This window comes from Argentina silus, assembly GCF_951799395.1.
Source record: "Argentina silus genome assembly, chromosome: X".
NCBI classification, from domain to species: Eukaryota; Metazoa; Chordata; class Actinopteri; order Argentiniformes; family Argentinidae; genus Argentina; species Argentina silus.
Genome location: NC_139653.1, coordinates 13295616 through 13310257, shown reverse-complemented (window position 1 = coordinate 13310257; position 14642 = coordinate 13295616). Strand labels below are relative to the sequence as shown.

At 37.6% G+C, this 14642-nt stretch overlaps 2 protein-coding genes across 2 annotated transcripts; both read left to right on the top strand.

The window, feature by feature from the left end:
• Nucleotides 1-527: 527 nt before the first annotated feature.
• Nucleotides 528-6749, top strand: hcrtr2 (hypocretin (orexin) receptor 2; the record flags this gene model as incomplete). The annotated part of the gene is made up of 7 exons (XM_083696442.1): nucleotides 528-747; nucleotides 1804-1982; nucleotides 4184-4427; nucleotides 5210-5325; nucleotides 5472-5692; nucleotides 6069-6190; nucleotides 6580-6749. The coding sequence occupies 7 exons, from the start codon at nucleotides 528-530 to the stop codon at nucleotides 6747-6749; spliced, it is 1272 nt and encodes a 423-aa protein (XP_083552568.1).
• Nucleotides 6750-8539: 1790 nt separating this feature from the next.
• gfral (GDNF family receptor alpha like) lies at nucleotides 8540-13768 on the top strand. Its single transcript, XM_083694940.1, has 9 exons — nucleotides 8540-8655; nucleotides 9224-9358; nucleotides 10054-10206; nucleotides 10929-10985; nucleotides 11070-11394; nucleotides 11502-11755; nucleotides 11840-11920; nucleotides 12126-12207; nucleotides 12298-13768. Exons 1-9 carry the CDS (start codon nucleotides 8616-8618, stop codon nucleotides 12362-12364), a joined length of 1194 nt encoding a protein of 397 aa, XP_083551066.1. The 5' UTR covers nucleotides 8540-8615; the 3' UTR covers nucleotides 12365-13768.
• The last annotated feature ends 874 nt before the right edge of the window (nucleotides 13769-14642 follow it).

Genomic DNA, 14642 nt, shown 5'->3' with positions numbered 1-14642 from the left:
ACAAGTTTACAGAACACAGTTTTGAGATACACGTGTAAAATAATTTCGTGGAATGGTGATAGATGTTGAAAATAGCGCCATATTTATATCTTGTCATATTCCATCCAACAACATAATACTAAGGCACAGTGTAACAGGTGAAATACAGTAATTCTTCCACATCGTGTACTCTGCTGCTATGTTTTGATCTGAAGATAATTGTGTGTAGCCCATTTAAATGTTAAATGTTTTTATAAAGTCAGCTTTGAGATGTTTGTGAGTTGAGGGGATGGAACTCATATACTCATGTGTGATACTGTATATGTAATCATGACATTATTTCCCCCCCTCTTTCAAGATAAATCTATTATCTGAATGCGCTCTAGCAGCGCGCCCTGCCCTGGAGATGCGTCACGTTGACTATGCCCAAGCAATCACCGCTTTCATTTAACACTGTCAAACCGGTGTGCAACCCAGGCGCAGTCTGTTGTTCTATGCGCGAGATGCTGGATGGACACTCTAGGACCCTAAACATTTCAATATCTTGAATGATGTCGGGAATCACAGTAAACTCAGACTGTGGAGAATGTTCACCCCCTCAGCATGAGCCTAATACCACGGAATTGCATCCTTATTCAAACATCGATGAGGATGATGAACTTCTGAAGTATATCTGGAGAGAATATTTACACCCCAAGCAGTATGAATGGGTTCTTATCGCAGGATACATAATTGTATTTTTCGTTTCACTCATTGGAAATACACTAGGTAAGTTTTGGTTGTGGTTTCAGTATACAGGGCTTAATTAATTGCGGAGATCTCATGTGTGATTTTTTTTGCGGGTGCTGACTTTTGTTTTCATGTTTTGCACTGTGCTATTTGCCCTGTAAATTGGGTATAGTATCTTCAATAGCTTATTATGATACACGAAACCAACGTGAGGGGCGCCTCAAATTTGCGGGGTTTTCTATTTACCATAATCAAACACACACCATCATTCAACACCACTGGAACATTGGTTTTAAGGAAATCGAACAATCTGACGGTCCACTTTCATTCCACTGGTTAAAATCTTTAAAAAAAATGAAACCTAAATTCCTAAATTCGAGTAAATATTATTACTGTGCATTCTAATATCAACTGCAGGGGGATGTTCCTTGTAGACCTACAGTACGTGACATGTGAGCACAACATTATTTTTCCTATGATATTATTGACCCTCTTTGGGATCAGTGAGCCTCATAATGTGTGACCTGAAAAGGAAGTGTGCAGATTTGTCTGGAGTTTCAGATTCCAATTATCTGTAGATTACAGATAAATCATTTTTTTAAACATAGACATGTACTGCATACATATTGCAAGGTTTGATTGAAAGTTGACTGCATTACCACTACTGTATATGGTATGAGATTATTGATCGATTTTTAAAAAAGATTTTCATGATTTATATACATTTTATGTATTGACAGGACTGACCTCAGGTGCATGCAAGCACATCTGATTGGACATTTGCCCCCAAGATCAGGGCAAAAGCTTTGTCTAGAACTGTCTTTGTTTGATGTAGGATTCTGTGAATAGACTAGTCCATGTGGCAATAATGTGCATTTGTCTGTGGTGGTAACTGTATACCAATTTCTCGGCCTAGGCAGTAACAGCCTGATACTGAAGTGCATTTGGACTGTGGTGATTAGATTGCTCTTCCAAGGCAGTGGAACCATTTGGGAGTAATGATAAACCTCTTTAATATGCCAACTTACAATGGTGAAATGACTGCCTCCCATTTGTGCGCTTAGCAGTAATTGTGGGTTGTGTTTTGTTTTTCAGTTTGTTTTGCAGTGTGGAAAAACCATCACATGCGTACAGTGACCAACTATTTCATTGTGAACCTCTCCTTTGCTGATGTCCTGGTCACCATCACCTGTCTCCCTGCCAGTCTGGTGGTAGATATCACAGAAACATGGTTCTTTGGAAACACTCTTTGTAAAATACTGCCCTATTTACAGGTAAGACCGTGGCTTTAAGGTCTATATTTTCCATTTTTCCTCCCTTCGCTTTACTTTGCATTCAGCCATGATAGCCAGTACTGAACTCTAGAAACCAACTGAGACACCTTTGATGGGACCCCATGTTGATTCCTACCACAGGCAAGTCTTTTGCTTATCCACCTTTTAACTGCCACTGGTGGCAGTTTAATGGAACATTATATTGAGCCATCTGATTCTGTGTAAGGGATATGAGGTCTCACATCCAAAAACTGGCAAGTTGGTTTTTACAGTAAAATTATTCTAAATACCTTTAATCAGTCTTTCAAAGTCTCACAGTGCATTCGTCTCAAATGCGTAGTAATAATTTATTTAAAAAATCAAAGTTGGTCAGAAATAGTCAGACCTCAACAGTCCTTGTGTCGAGATGAGTCTATGTCCCACACCATCTGTTCTGTGTAGCTACAGTATATGCCTCAATCCCAAATTGCACCATTTCCATTCTTGGTTTTATTAGATTATATACCTGATTTTGAAGTTGATTAATTCCCATGTTGTTGACAAAAAAAAACCAGAACAGAATATATTTTACAATCATGCTTCAGGACATACAGTACAGTACATTTGCCATTCTCCCAGATAAAACCCAAACCCACTCAGGCACTCACAGAAGCCCATAAGTACTCCTCAATGTATTACTCAATGTATTATCAACGTCCAGAGGCCAGAGATGAGAGGTCTACAATTATTAGCTGAGGAGAGACAGCTGGTGGTCCTCACCCAATCAAGAGATCAATTAAAAACTCTTTCATACATTTTCATGATGTGCTGCTGCAGGACATCCTCCGCTTACCCCCGGCAAGATGTCCTGCAGTGTGACATTGATACACTCCCCCAGGAGGGAGATCTGTAAAAGCTATTCAGATTTCACTGACATTTCATTAGTTACTCAAATATTTACCACAGCACACCGCAATCTGTGTATTTTGATGGCATTTATGCCTGGGGAATAAATGACTGTGGGAGATTGGAATAAACTAACCACAGCTTCAGTTGCTGCAGGGCCATTTTTGATATGTTCAGTTTGATTGTCAATAGAGAGATTTTTCCCCCAGACCCACTACAAATACAGTGGGCTTCTATTTCGCTGCAAAAGCTCATCTACTTGTCAGAGTTTAATCCGTTTTTTATTGATTGTTGGCTCTCTATTGGCTCTCCATTGAGCTTGTGTGTTGTTTTTATACTGTATATCAGAGGTGTTAATGAGTTATTTAATACATCATTTACAACTTCTAGTGTTAATATAACTGCATAAATAACAACAGAGGAGGTAATTAGATTATCAGATCATCACTCGTTAATGTATCTCATTCATTGATATACATACGTGTACACTGTAATTACGCATGTCACTTTGCTGGGTAGTTATACTCATTGTGAAGTGTTATCAAATTACAGCTTATTTTAATTTCCTGCTGGCTTCTTTGATGGAAATTAGATTATATATCCATCATCCATCTACTTTTGAGTACATTATGTTGGTTATTGATGATTGTTGAATAAGATTATAGAGTTCACATCTCAGCCATACTGCATCAGGATGCATTTTTCTATACTTTTTAATTGAGTCAATACTTAATTAAAAACCCTTTTAATCAATGTCCACTTTGTTTGTATGTTTACAAACATTGTTATGTTTGACCATTTAGAATCATATCAAAACAAGTGCACTTCAATTAGTCCATTTACCGAGTTGATGTATTGGAGGAGGCTGGCTGTAATCACCATGGGAGAAACTGTCAACTCCCCCATCAGCATCTAGATTTAGCAATTTTTGCTGTCCATCAACGTTTTGCCCTTGGCCTCCACAAATCACTGTCAGTGTTAAATGCCAACAGATGGGGGTATGTAGACAGTTTTGGCTCTGGGAAAATGTAGCAAAATTTCTATTGAAATATACTCTATACAGATATACTGATACTCTATACAGATATACAGAATACTCTATACAGATGTATTACAAATTAAAATGTTTCATAAAGATTACAATATAAATTGTGTCTAATCTCCTATAATGCATCACATCAACAAATACAGTAGTGAGTTTGAATATTTGTTTTTCTATGGAATATGATTAGGTTGTCTCCTAACAACCACTGTATAAACAGTACATTATTTTAAAAGTCTCACTTGGTGCACAACTCTTCTTGTCAATTTCCAAGACAATCTCTGTGTCTGTGTCCGTCCTGACTCTGAGCTGCATTGCCCAAGACCGCTGGTACGCTATCTGCCACCCACTGATGTTCAAGAGCACAGCCAAGCGGGCTCGCAAGAGCATCATCCTCATCTGGGTGGTGTCCTGTGTCATCATGATTCCTCAGGCCATTGTTATGGAGTGCAGCAGCCTGCTCCCTGAACTCACCAATAAGACCAGCCTGTTCACGGTGTGTGACGAGCACTGGGGAGGTAGGCACACACACATCCTTATCCTAATGTTATGGAACTACTCTGTAACATATGACCAAAGTCTCAGGAATAGTACAATTATTGTAACTAAATCATAGTCAGTATTGTCACTATCATTATCGTTGCACTGATATGTTTGACTGGGGTGTCCAGTATAGATAGAGAGATAGAAATGGAAATATAAATGTATCCACAGGCCTACTCAGAAATTCAATGTCAACTTGAAATCCAAACAAATTATAGTAGCTCCAATTGAAAAAAAAAACTCCCAGCTAAATGGACAATGTGTTATGAAACATACAGACGTGTTTATCTTGCCTTTTTTGCTTCAAATGCCATCTATCAATGCATTTATCCTTTCTCCTGAGCTGAGTCAAGGTTAGACAGTTGAAAAAGACTTGAAAGCAGGGAGGGGTGACTTTTCACATTATCTGATAAAAGAGTCGGGTTGTCTCTCTGATTACTGCTGATGCATACTGTCAAAGAGAAAGCCTCTTACACACGGACAGAAATTGATTCAGATGAAAGAAGACCGAATGGGTTTAGACTATGGACTGACATTGACATATCACATCTAACCTCACTGTAGGGTGAAAAACTAGCTACCTAAAATTACAGAACTCAATTCAATTTTATGCTTGCAATAAATATGCCAGGTTGTTTTCCTTGGCATTTTAAAAGGCACTGCACCATCATTAAACCTATTATTTTGCTCTCACATGCAGTTTGTTTCAATTAACTTCACATTTTAAATAGCAAGTTTTATTTCATTCTCTCAACAGCTGAGATTTACCCCAAGGTGTACCACACCTGTTTCTTCATCGTCACATACTTTGCTCCATTGTGCCTTATGGTTCTGGCATACATCCAGATATGTCATAAGCTGTGGTGTCAACAGGTGTGTATTCTAGCATATACACATGACAAAGTTTCAAATAAATGATTTAATGTCTGTGATTATTCATCTTTGCTTTTTTAGTGTTTTGTCTAGATTTAATTAGTGTCACACAATTACTGTGTGCTGGGCTGTGGTTTTTAAAACAGATTCCTGGGACGTCCTCTGTGCTGCAGAGGAAGTGGAAGTCTCTTCAGTGTTCTGCTCAGGCTACAGGACCCGGAGAGACTGTTAGGATCCGGACCAGCACCGTGTCTGCAGAGATCAAGCAGGTCCGGGCCCGGAGAAAGACTGCCCGCATGCTGATGGTGGTTCTTTTTGTCTTTGCCCTCTGCTACCTGCCTATTAGTGTACTCAACATCATGAAAAGGTAATAGCCTCTTGGAGTAGTAACTAAGTAGTTAACTAACAAAGTAAATAAACAAAGGTTCTCATAGAAAGGTATCAATAAGTCAGAGTTCACTCTACAATATGTCAGTTAGAGAAATTGGCAGTTAGAATTAACTTAGCATTTTGATATATTATAAAGGAAGAAGTTCCAAAAAGGTAATTTTAGGTAAATTTACACAGATTATTGGAAATGTGTGGGATTGAAAACAAGCCTTTTGACCAAAATTGTGTTCTGGGTTAAACCAACCAATAGAGCTTTTGTAAAAGCCTATAGCCAAGCTTCCCCCCATTTTTAAAAACACTTTTATTTAAACTTTATGGTGTGATTTCACATTATGTCACCTTCTTCATTGCAGAGTCTTCGGGACTTTTAAGAACACACACAACAGAGAGACAGTGTACGCCTGGTTCACCTTTTCACATTGGCTGATATATGCTAACAGTGCTGCAAATCCTATCATCTATAATTTTCTAAGTGGTAAGTTTCAAAATGTACTTTATTCATGATTATTACCCCATCTGCTGGGCATAATGTCACATCACAATATCCTGGGGTATCACAGAAACCCCACAATTAGAGATGTTCTTCTGTAATCTTGTAACATTTAGAATGGCATTTGGGTTTTGTCAGCACTCTGGATGTGAAAGCCTGCTTAACAGCTTTAAAAGTGGAACACTGAGAAACACTTTCTCAGCAATAACATTCCCTGCTAATGCTCATTTTACCAGTCGTTATGTAAAGCTATAGCAGTGGACAGAGAGTGACTAAAACTGTATTAAGGCCTATCAAGGTATATCTACATTTCTAGAAGTTATTTCCTACTTTCAAATGTGTGTGTTTAAATTACATTTAGATTTTTTCCACAGGGAAATTCCGAGATGAGTTCAAAGCAGCGTTTTCTTGTTGCTGCTTTGGTCGAGGTCAAAACCAAAAAGAAAGGATAAGGGCTAGAGCAAGCACTGACAACCGCAAATCTCTGTCCACTCAAGTCAACAATATGGACAATGTCTCCCGGATATCAGACCAGGTAGTTTAGTCCCGTCCTGGGGAGGAGGGGAGATCTTATCATTGCATTCACTAGTCTGTAAGGTAATGATTAGGAGAGGAAAAAAATGCATATCTTCGTGCTTTTCATGAAAGACATCCCATAGAGAACACAGACTCTGAATGGAGGCACTGGACACCTACTCCCTATCTAAGCAAATCCTTCATTTGGTGGGGATTGCTTCCCAGAGTGACCTGAGAGATACCTCACAGGGATGTGAGTCAGTGTTGTTATAGACAGATTACTGTCGTGTATAGTTTGTTATTCTGTTCACATCAAGCAGATGGCCCACAGCCCACATTTCACATCAACACAAAGAATAAACAGAAGGATCAATCATTTTTCACAGTGATGAAACCCTATCAGTTTATTATAATCACTTTATAGACAAAGAGGTAGGTGAGGCAGGTGTTACAGAGCCTGCAAACTCACCAACATGGTCTATCACTACTGTATGTGTAGTTGTGTATGATTCAACATGATTCAATTGCATTTGCAAATGACTTATTTCATATTCTGTATTGAATGTCTCTTGTTTGTTATTGAATTTTTTCTGTGCTGTTAGAAGGATTATACCAAGGTTGATCGTTCTAATGCTCACACACTCACAAGAGCGTCATTCCTCATGCAATGCAGACTCAGACAAGTAATCAGAAGAGAATCACACTGGAGGACATTGCATCCTGATTGTTCATTTGACAGCATCTTATTTGGCATAAAGAAGTAACACTTGAAAACAGTTGGTAGAGTTGCTTCTGTTTGTTGTGAGCTTCCCCAGGTGCTTGTTGTGATGATTTCTTATTGGTATTTACTGTCATGTTTTCTTTTCTTCGATTTTATAGAAGTATACAAACAGTCTTTCACGTAAGATATAAGATATTGTTGTTTTAATCGATTTGAGGTTAAACACTTTTTAATGCACTGTATTATCAGCCAGTTTTTCATGGTGATTTGTGTGAAATTAGTAAAATAGCAAAATTGTATTAGATACTTCTTCTTTGTTTGTTTGTTTGGGAACCATTAAACAGCACCACTTGGTAGTCTTTGGTAATAGTTTTTTTGTGTGTGTTTTTTCTTCTTTAAGTAAGTAGGCCTACCAGAAAGTAGCTATTGTTGCAATATGGCATTGATTGCAGTACATTTCCTCACAATTGCAGCACATTATTTCTTCAGAAATTATTTTAAAATAATAATAAAATGCTCCATAAAATAGTTGCAACACAATAGAATGGTGAATCCTATGTGAAACAATAATACATTTGTTGTGTTATTTATTCTGTTCAAGATCTTGTTTGTATTTGAAGTACCTCATTAACATAACAATTTTATTTTATATTTGACATAGAATGAGCATAGAACTGTAAACAGTAAAGGAGCAATATTTTGGGAAAGCATTAATTGCACCTTTATTAACAGTTTGAGTGTGTTGTTATTATTGCAAATGGATGAATTTAGCCTACTCACCTCTTCCATTCGACTCCTAATTCATACCTTTTATCATCATTATCAGTTTGAAAAGTTTTACCCGTTCAACATTAGGATTCAACCCTAGGGTAATGAACACTATCTTAACATAAACTAAACTAAAGGAGGGTAAAGCCATTTGATAGCTCTTTAGAGATACATGGTAATATCATTGCATGTCATCTGTGCAGTTTATATTCATTCAAATGTCCTTAAGGACAGTTATCTAACCATCTATGCTGTTCACCCTTACCTCAAAGGTAAGTGCAGCCTACCTGACAATTGACGTCATAGCGAGTGGCGAGACAGCGGCACACGGGTAATCGCAGTTCCTAAAACCGGAACGGTCCACTTGAAGAGGTGTTAAACGAAAGCGAACGGATTCTAGTTACCATGCAGCGAATTACAGGTGTGAAAACCGCGGTGTTAATAGGTGAGGACAAACTCTCCGAGTTATTTGTGATAGTCTTAACCTTTTCCAGCTCAGTGAAGAGTGTTAATCTAAAGTTTCAACGTAAAGATGGGCTACCTACTTAACACTAGCGTTGTACTGAAACCACAATAGGCTACTGTTGTATCAGGCTACTTGACCTTAATGTACAATACTGTAGCTGCACACTGAAAAGTCGCAAAAGTGGTCAGTAAGTTAAGAAAACAAATATGGGTTAAATTCTTTATAGACACAATGTTGAAGTTAAAGTTGTGTTAACGTTTATTACATAGTTTGTTTGTACCTTTGCCTTAGAAAGTATTTGTTCTGGCAAACGCAGATAAAGATAATACAAATAGCCTCCTCCATGAAACGAGCCATTTGTATTCAAATAAGCATGACCTTTCTGAAGATGGCTGACTATCAGAAATTGTTTCTACTTACTGTATAATGATAAGAGTTGGATGGGAAATAGTCAAATATGCTGCCCACAGGTTGAAGCAGTTCTCAAATCAAAACAGAAGACTTTGAACTTGTGGTATATATTTATATGTATATATTTATCTTTTAGGAGTTCTTGTCTACCAGATAAGCAGTATCAAGATTCCATCAAGATCTTCAGACTGCTTTGCTACAATGGAGGTCAGCATGTCAGATTTTTGCAGAAGTGAAGAGACATTTCTTGGTGACATATGCAACCCTACAGGTAAAAAAGACTATGTACTTTTTGCTTTAATCTATTCATTTAATTCCTGGGACATACACACGATTAAAGTCTATAAGTTGATGAAATCCTATCAAAAGCCTGAGGACATGAATTGAATTAGACACAACGCCCAATTTCCCCCTTGTGCAATATTGAGGAAACACAATACTGAAGCAATAGCCTTGAGCCTAGTCTTAGGTGGAAAATGCATTTCCCACCTTCTATATCCTAGAGAGCAGAAACAATTGTTGGGTCATGGTGAGGACGAAATTGAATTCAACAATTGTAATTTTGCAGCCTGTAATAAAGTGTTGTAAGAATGGATTTTAAATTTCCAGATATCTGTCTATTGGCTATTAAGTATGAGCTGTGTTAAACCTTGCCTGAAATTGTGTGGATTTATTCTGCGAAAATGATTTATGTACAGTACAAACCATATCTCAGTGTTGGTCACTGGTTGGTAATATTTATCATTTTGAAAGAAATTAAATAAGCAGGTCTGAATATCTGGTCTACAAATCACACATCAAAGCCTTTACAAATTGTACACATGGTGGTAGCCTATGCCTGGAAGCTACTGTAGGAGTAGACTAAACACCTGTTGCACAGAATATATATCAATACAAATGTGCTTGTATTCACTCGCATTTGAAAGTCCTGTTTTTCAACCTCTCTCTTTTGTGTTTGGTACCCAGATGGAAGCTGCCAAATAAAAGGCTCAAAGGTGTGTAACATGACCATCCATTTCATACTAGACCAATATCCTGCACTGAGAGGCTGTATGTATGCATGGGAGGACCCCTGCACCTCCATACAACTGCTTGTCTCAAAATGTCACTCTGAGCCAGGTACAGAATTATTCTCTCATGTTTGTATACTTGGCAAACCTACATTTTTCATTTATTTTTTATTTTGCTGTACAGAATGAACATGAAGTGTTCTTCCAGAACCTTCCAGTCCATCTTCATTAGGTCATAAATGTGATACAAATAATTTTGCCTCATAATAACTTCCCTGTAGAAGATGGTCTAATCCTCAACAGCCCTGCCACTTCTAGACTTATCTGGAACTGGCTGGTGATCATAAATAGTTGTTAGTTTGCCCTTTTATCATTGTCAGAATACCCAATGTTATGTATGTGCTGGCATAATAAAAAATTGAAGGAGTATGCCAGATAGGGAAAGACCAATACAACTCTCCAAGTTCTGCTGTCTGTCCTTATGGATGATTCTACAGAGCATCTCTCTGCCTAGTTGTATGTGCCCTGATCAGAGGAGTATGCCATTGGATATCTAATCTCACAAACAACCTCAGAATCAGAGGTAACTGGAGCATCTCCAGTGGTCCACAAGATATAGAAGTAGTCACATACAAGGGAAAGTGCACTGGTAATGGTGAAATAAACCATTTATTTCATCAGTTCATTTGTTTTCGGTAAAACCCTTCATTTTTTCTTAATATATATTTTTTTGCATGTTTTAGATCTTTATTACCTATGTTATCTTGTTGTTAATGTGTGCTTTCTTTGTGAAATGTATGTGTTTTTGAACCACCCTCCTTTCCTGTATAGTACAACCGAATAAGGCGTCAGTGGTGGATTGGCAAGCAAGCAGTCTCATAGATCATGGTAATGACCTCACTACCCTAATTTCTATACATACTGCATTCACCAAACAGTGACCATACTGATGATGAGTGATTTATTTTTCAGTACATGACACTGATGGATCCTGCTTGCAACAAATGACAATCTGCATCCATGATGAAGTCTGCAACAGGCAGCTGGTCTCTCTCGTGCAGGCATGTTCTGCAAAGCAATGCAACAGCAGCCAATGTCGGCAGGTTACTCAGAAGTTCTACAACGGTCTGCCGTATAATGTTGCAGAGATGTTCGTCATCTGTGATTGTGACCCTGGAGATCAGGACTGTCTGCATATGAAGGAGGGTCTGCACAGTGGCACATGTGGAGAACATTTGGAGGAGACCAGGACGTGTCTGGAGCTGTTTGACAACTGCCTGGAAGATGTGCTCTGCAGGTTTGTTGTTTTTATCAGGATATTTTACAGAAGTAGGCCTATATTCTTGTGTGTATAGTTTATTGACTCTATCTTCCAATGAAAAATTGCTTTCTTTCAATTCACAGAAATCGGTTCAAAGCACTCCTGTCAAAATGCTGGGATTCTGAAGACACACCATGCAGAGACTATCCTACCAATGATTGCACCAGTCTCATGGACCCTGCTCTTATTCATGGTAGAGATATTGAGTGCAGAAAGGCACTAATGGCCACCATGGGCACATCACTCCAGCTTCCTTGTACATGTGAAGGAGTACACACCAAAGATCTACTGAAATGCAACATGTTTCATCAATCTCTCCATAATCGATCACACTTTAGTGAGTAAAATGTTTTTTCATTGGAAATGATAGGTCATGGATTCATCAAAACAGTTTTAAGGGGTTTTTTTGTGCCCATTTTAGTGTCACCATTGAAGAAAGTAAGTGTTCCGTATCAGCCACCTCAAGTGAGTGAATCTGGACCAGGAGACCAATGGTTAAGTGGTATGTTTAAAGTAATCCTTCATCAGTTATGCTGATTTTTTGCACTGTATTGACCGTTGACTGAACAAATAAATTGGCTTCCATAATGTAAATAGATTTTTATCATAAAATTCTAAAAGTTATTCCAATGTGAACACTGTAGTATTGATTGTCGTTCAAGTCTGCCTTTATGTGCTTACAAATTACAGTGCATTTGTCTTTTCAGATCAACTACTATATGTGTTTGCCTATGTGCTACTTGTTGTGGTAGTTCTATTGGCTGTCATGATTGTTTTTCATAAACTGGGGTAAGTACAGTAAGGATCTGTAAACAACCAGTGCGTCAATTACTACAGAATTTGATATCCTATACTAAGTTGTTCTTTTTAATCTTGTAGGATGCACAGAGGGACAGAAAAGCCCCAATTTCACCCTCCTGACAAAAGTGCTGTTGTAAATTTCTGATTATGTTTACGTATGTTGAAACATGCATGTCTGTATACAGAATATTTATCTATTTATAATATCATTATTATTTCAACAGAATGCGTCTTTCAGATTTTGCAAAAACTATATTAAGTACCGACGGTAACATCTGGGTCCACACGAACGTTCCACAATTATTTTCTCTGTATGAATAGTATTTTAGTAACTATTATAAAGTCAGTGTTGAACTAATGCTTTGATATATTTCCAGTATATTTTTAAATTTGTATTCATCAACCTTAACCGAAGCATAATATGCTAAACCTACAACACACCATATAGTGCATGCCATTTGATTTACACAATGTGTAGTACACAATGTATAGTACACAACGTAGCAGATACATTTATACGATTTATATGGTATGAAAACCAAATGTACACTCCTATGCCTTTTAGGGTCTATTATCCATCACTGTGGGAGCGTCTCAAAACAGAGGTATGGTTTAGATTATTTACTCCTGGAAAAAGCTGATAAGGCTTGAGTAAGTGGTGCCAAATACAGTAAGTGACATTATACAGCTGGTTGAGTTAACAAGACAAAGACATGCCATGGTCAAATATTGACTCATCCCTTTTTACTGATGGTTTTTGTTCACAAATGATTGCCAATACTGTCATTCACATGCTATAGACCTGATTATGCTTTTTTCCCCGTTACACTGTACCAAGCTTAGCCAACTCTCAATTCAATTTCTTGTTACAACTGGTATCTAGAAGGTGTTAGCCCTCTCAACAATGGGTAGGCTACTTTTGGGTACAAAAAATAAAGAGTGAAATAAAGCATCTCAAATAAAGGTAATAGATTGGACTATACAGAGTGTAATTACCAGAAAGAATACATCATCAGGTTAATAATGACGGCTGACCTTGATAGAATGCTGATGTTTATGTTTTAGGTTATATTTGCCCTGTCTGAAGTCTGAAAATATGCATAGCTTTTTAATGTTCAGTGACTCCAACACCGTAACCCAGACTTAAGTTTCCCACAAACTAAGGAGAAAAAAGATGACACCTTTAATATCTATTGATAATGTCTAAGACTTAACGATTACATTTTTCATCTGATAATGAAATATATACTCCCAAAATAATGTTTTTAAAGCGTGCCAAATTTAGGGCTTGTGCATTATCTTATGTAAAATAATTGTTCAGTTAGTCAATACAATATCCTTGCAAAAACAACCACCCTGGTAGGCAGTGATATCAAGTAAAGGCTGGGAAAATGGGATAGCAGAGGATGATTAGATAATGTTGTCATTAGACAAACATTAAAAGCTCAGATTGTGTATGTTCAATCCTAAACCCGATCTTGCTTTGTAAACACCTTTGAACCTTTATGCATTTACTATTTGTAGTTTGCAATAAACATGTTGGATTCACTCTATTGTTTCCCATAAGATTTTGTGTATTTCTGTTTACATTGCCTCCAATCAAGCCACAATACAAAAGGGAAACTGTGTCTCTATTACCCTTTCAAACGGGAGCAAACACTATCTGAGAGTAAATGTATGCATAATACTGTAGACCTTCTGAGGCACTTGACACGTCAGTGCCATATTGTAACCAAATGCAACCAGGTTTCCAAGGGAGAAGCATGTTCAATTTATCTTATTTTTTCTTTTTGATCCACACTGTCAACACTGTTTTATTTAGGACATTAATCCTATTCATTATTGCTGTGCAAGCTGTTTATTTCACATCATGATTTATACCACATACAATTACATATTGTTCCCTAATAACAAGATGAACCCAACCCATAACATGATGCTATGGCATACATTTAATATTGTCATACATGTTCTACTTTCATAGATCTACTTCACATAGTAAGCTGTCCAGTGTTCTTAAATGAATGTTCAATACTGTGAACAAAAGAAGTGGAATACATGTAAGCCTCACCAGTTACATTTGATGCCTCCTCTGACTGGTTCACAAACAGGTAAACATAAAGTTGCTGTTTCTTTAGCATTTTCAAAATAAAGGGAACTTGGGGTCAGCCAAGTGAACTGGTCGGTGGGAAAAGAAGAATACATACATGTATAAATATGATGTGGAGGCAGGCTTCCATCTTGACAGAAAAGGAAATGAAAATACATTTTGAGGGAGATAATGATGGACCCTCACTGGTTTTAAGCCCAGCATGGCTCCATTGACCCGCCTTGGTCCCCTGTCTAATTGTAACCACATTGAGCAGGAAATGAATGGGAAGAGACCCCCACTGAAACATTGTGAATAACCTTCACATGTGAGT

Coding starts and splice junctions, on each gene's coding strand:
- gfral (XM_083694940.1), top strand. CDS start 8,616: ATGCAGCGAATTACAGGTGTGAAAACCGCGGTGTTAATAG. Junction 8,656..9,223: donor GAAAACCGCGGTGTTAATAG/GTGAGGACAAAC, acceptor TTTATCTTTTAG/GAGTTCTTGTCTACCAGATA. Junction 11,756..11,839: donor CCATAATCGATCACACTTTA/GTGAGTAAAATG, acceptor TGCCCATTTTAG/TGTCACCATTGAAGAAAGTA.